Source organism: Carassius carassius, chromosome 44, assembly GCF_963082965.1.
Source record: "Carassius carassius chromosome 44, fCarCar2.1, whole genome shotgun sequence".
NCBI lineage: Eukaryota > Metazoa > Chordata > Actinopteri > Cypriniformes > Cyprinidae > Carassius > Carassius carassius.
This window is the reverse complement of record NC_081798.1, coordinates 279,087-282,500: the sequence shown is the minus strand read 5'-3', so window position 1 is coordinate 282,500 and position 3,414 is coordinate 279,087. Positions and strand designations below refer to the sequence as shown.

At 40.5% G+C, this 3,414-nt stretch overlaps 1 protein-coding gene across 2 annotated transcripts in view; it reads left to right on the top strand.

Annotated features, from left to right (window-relative positions):
• The window catches only part of mafgb (v-maf avian musculoaponeurotic fibrosarcoma oncogene homolog Gb), a 23,456-nt gene extending 20,482 nt beyond the window's left edge, over window positions 1–2,974 (top strand). For both annotated transcript variants that reach the window (XM_059537627.1, XM_059537628.1), the window contains exon 3: window positions 636–2,974. In XM_059537627.1, coding sequence (XP_059393610.1) covers window positions 636–1,097 — 462 coding nt within the window. In that variant the 3' untranslated portion in view covers window positions 1,098–2,974. The remainder of the gene's footprint in view (window positions 1–635) is intronic.
• The last annotated feature ends 440 nt before the right edge of the window (window positions 2,975–3,414 follow it).

The following is a 3,414-nucleotide window of genomic DNA, read 5'->3' as shown; positions in this document are numbered from 1 at the left end:
ATGTTGGGAACAGTTGATGGTCCTAATTTTATTCCATATCTTATTTTCCATATAGTGACAAATGGTTCCCAACATTCTTCAAAATATTTAGAGAACATTTAGAAGAATACAAAAGAAGACGTTTTTTTTTTTAGAAGATATTTAGAAGAACATAAAAGGAGATTTTTTTTAAAGAATCTTTTAGTTTTGGTTCCCATTGACTTACATTGTATTTTTGTCCATATAATGGAAGGCAATGGGAACCAAAACTGTTAATATTTAGAAGACAAATAAAAGAACACAAAATAAGAAGTTTTTTGGGAGACATTTAGAAGAACACAAATTATATTTTGAAGAATGTTGGGAACCATTGTATTTTTGTCAATATAATGGAATCCAATGAGAACCAAAACTAATTGGTAAACTAACATTCTTTAAAATATTTAGAAGACATTTAGAAGAACACAAAAGAAGACCTTTTGAAGAAAGTTGGTAACCCAAACAGTTTTGGTTCCCACTGACTTCCATCGTGTATTCTGTCCATATAATGGAAGCCACAGGAATCAAAACTGTTTGGTTCCTAAGATTCTTCAAAATATCTTTTCGTGTTCTTCTAAATAAGTTGGATGTTAACTAATGCTCTCCTGGACTCTCAGGTGAAGAGGGAGCCCGGTGAGAACGGGACGAGCCTGACGGACGATGAGCTGGTGTCCATGTCGGTCCGCGAGCTCAACCAGCACCTGCGCGGCCTGACCAAAGAAGAGATCCTTCAGCTGAAGCAGCGCCGGCGGACACTGAAGAACCGGGGCTACGCCGCCAGCTGCCGCGTCAAGCGTGTCACGCAGAAGGAGGAGCTTGAGAAGCAGAAGGCGGAGCTTCAGCAGGAAGTGGAGAAGCTGGCTACAGAGAACGCCAGCATGAAAGTAGAGCTGGACGCACTGCGCTCCAAATACGAGGCTCTGCAGAGCTTCGCCAGAACTGTGGCCCGAGGGCCCGTGGCCCCGGTTTGTAACCCCCGCGGGCCCTTGTCCTCCGTCATTGGGCCTCTCATTCCTGGGAAGGTTGGAGCCACCAGTGTTATCACGATAGTCAAATCAAAAACCGACGCAAGGTCTTAGTAGCGCACAGATAGCAAGGGTTGGTCAGTGCATGAGGGTTTAGGTGCGGGACGCTCGTTTCACAGCAGACTGATGGAAAACCCCTTCGGTACTCTCTAATGTGGGCTTCTTCTGGGTTACGAAAGAAGGAAAGCACATCTAGGACGGTCAATCCACTTGGGCTTCCAAAAAGATCTCCAAATTGCGAAACTCGAATCAAAATCGAATCATGCAGCCAAATTTTCCTGGTGGATGTGTGTTGTATTGCTGTGAGATTTGTAATTTTGTACAAATATTGGCGACTTTGTATCGTGCGTTTCACATGGGGTCCAAGTGTTTCCTTTGTCATTGTAATATTGTACTTTTTATACAGTGTTTGTGTTGATTTTCTCTTCGTATGTGCTGTTATGCGCCATTTTTCCGTCCTTTTGGTTTTACGGACTGCAGGCACAAAACACTTTAAACCGTTCAGACTTCCAAACTCTTCCGCCGTCTGAAGGAAAAGCTTTCTGAGGTAGGAGAGTATCAGTCAATGAGAAGCTCCCTTTACCTGAGCCTCATTATGCACTGACCAATCGCTGACGAGCAGGAGGAGAGGAGGCGGAGTCAAATCAGCTGATGTTGTTCATATGGTAGCTATCAGAATATCTGCCACCAGTTTATGTGCTCCAGTCGTCCCGTTCAGGACAGGAGATCGTTTTATTGGCAACGCAATAACAGGTTTATGTTATGCGATGTATTATGTTGTTTATTTCACGCCGTGTGACCTCCACGCTGAAGTTGATCATGTCTGTCGTTATCTGTAAATCCAGAGAGATTAAACTTTTTGTGTTCTGTGCCAGACTAAAAACAAGAGAAAAACCCACAAGTTTCTGTTTTTGAGGGATGGACTGTTGGGTGACATAAACTGGTGAATCCCACAAGCTTTACCATAACTTTGTTGCTGTGACATTGCGTAACGTATTCTAAGAATCTTTGTCTATATGGTGGAGTCTTGAATTTATATATATATATATATGAAGACAGAGTACCTTGCATTATTTATAAAACATTTAAAAAAGAAATATAAAGTTGTTTGATAGCTCTCTTTTTTGCAATTGTACCAAAAGTGGCTTAACTATTGAAGTCAATAGCTTTTTCTAGTGGCTAGGCGCGTCAAACTGTGGACTAGCGCGTGTGGTGTGATTTGTACTGGTGAGGTGGCGATGTGTTGTTTACGACGTGGATGTGATGCTCTTATCTTCTGATTTCAGTCGAATGCGTGCGATGAGCGCCGCTTACCCAGAATCCCCTCTGAGCGTTTGTGCGCTCCATGTTTAAGTGGACGGGACACGAACGCAGGGATCTCTGGGACGTGGCCACATCGCCTGCGTTTGAGTCCTTTTATGTGACGTGTGTTTATATATTTTTGGGTGTAAAACGTTTTTATGATATATTTGTTGGTGTTTTTTTTTCTTCTTTTTCTGGTTGTTTTCTTTAAATGCCAGGGAAGTGACTCTGTCTGCACTGGTTTAAACCAGCGATGTGCTTCACGCTGGGACGCTGCTCAAACTATTACTTTTCTCAACATTTAAAACTAAAAAAGAGCTGTCCGAAAACATTTCAGGATGCTATCTGCGCTGTTCTTTTTCTTCTTTTTTTGGCCAAATTGTTTGTCCATTAATAAAAGAAGTAAAGCTCAGAGCTGTTGTAATGGTGCGCTCACATCTCTGTAGAATTACTGTAATTATTAGAGAGTTACAGTTCGTAGATTCTGTCCATTTTTGGACTGTTGCAAATTGCAATGCATGAAGCTAAAGAAATATGTGGTGCCTCGCACAATCAATCAATCAGTTAAATTACAGGAACACATGAACACGAGCAACATTTCAGTCAATTGATGTCCCTCAGGCTTACAAACCATATAAAAGTATGAGCAGCACATCAGTTAAATTCAGTGCAATCAGCTGCTAGTAACAAATCGCCATGCCTCAGACTAAATTAAACACATTTACAAAAATACACATAAAAAAAATAAATGTAACTAAGCTGATTGTACTCAATTCAAGTGACACTTTTGCATGTTTTGTGAGCCTCAGAAAGGTTGATTTGCCAAAATGTTGCTTATTAAAATTTCCATGATTATGTAAACTTGAGTAGTGTGCATGATTTACGCTTTTTAATTTATAATGCATTTAATGCTAAAATGAATCTTTGTGTTGCTTTGTTATTGTTGTGGTTGCAAAGTGGTGGAATATTTCCTGTACATTTTTCGAAAACGTTCCAAAAAAAATCCTGGAAAGTTTATAAAAATGCTTCTTTTGCGCACGACTAGACTAAATGATATTTTAAATGTGTT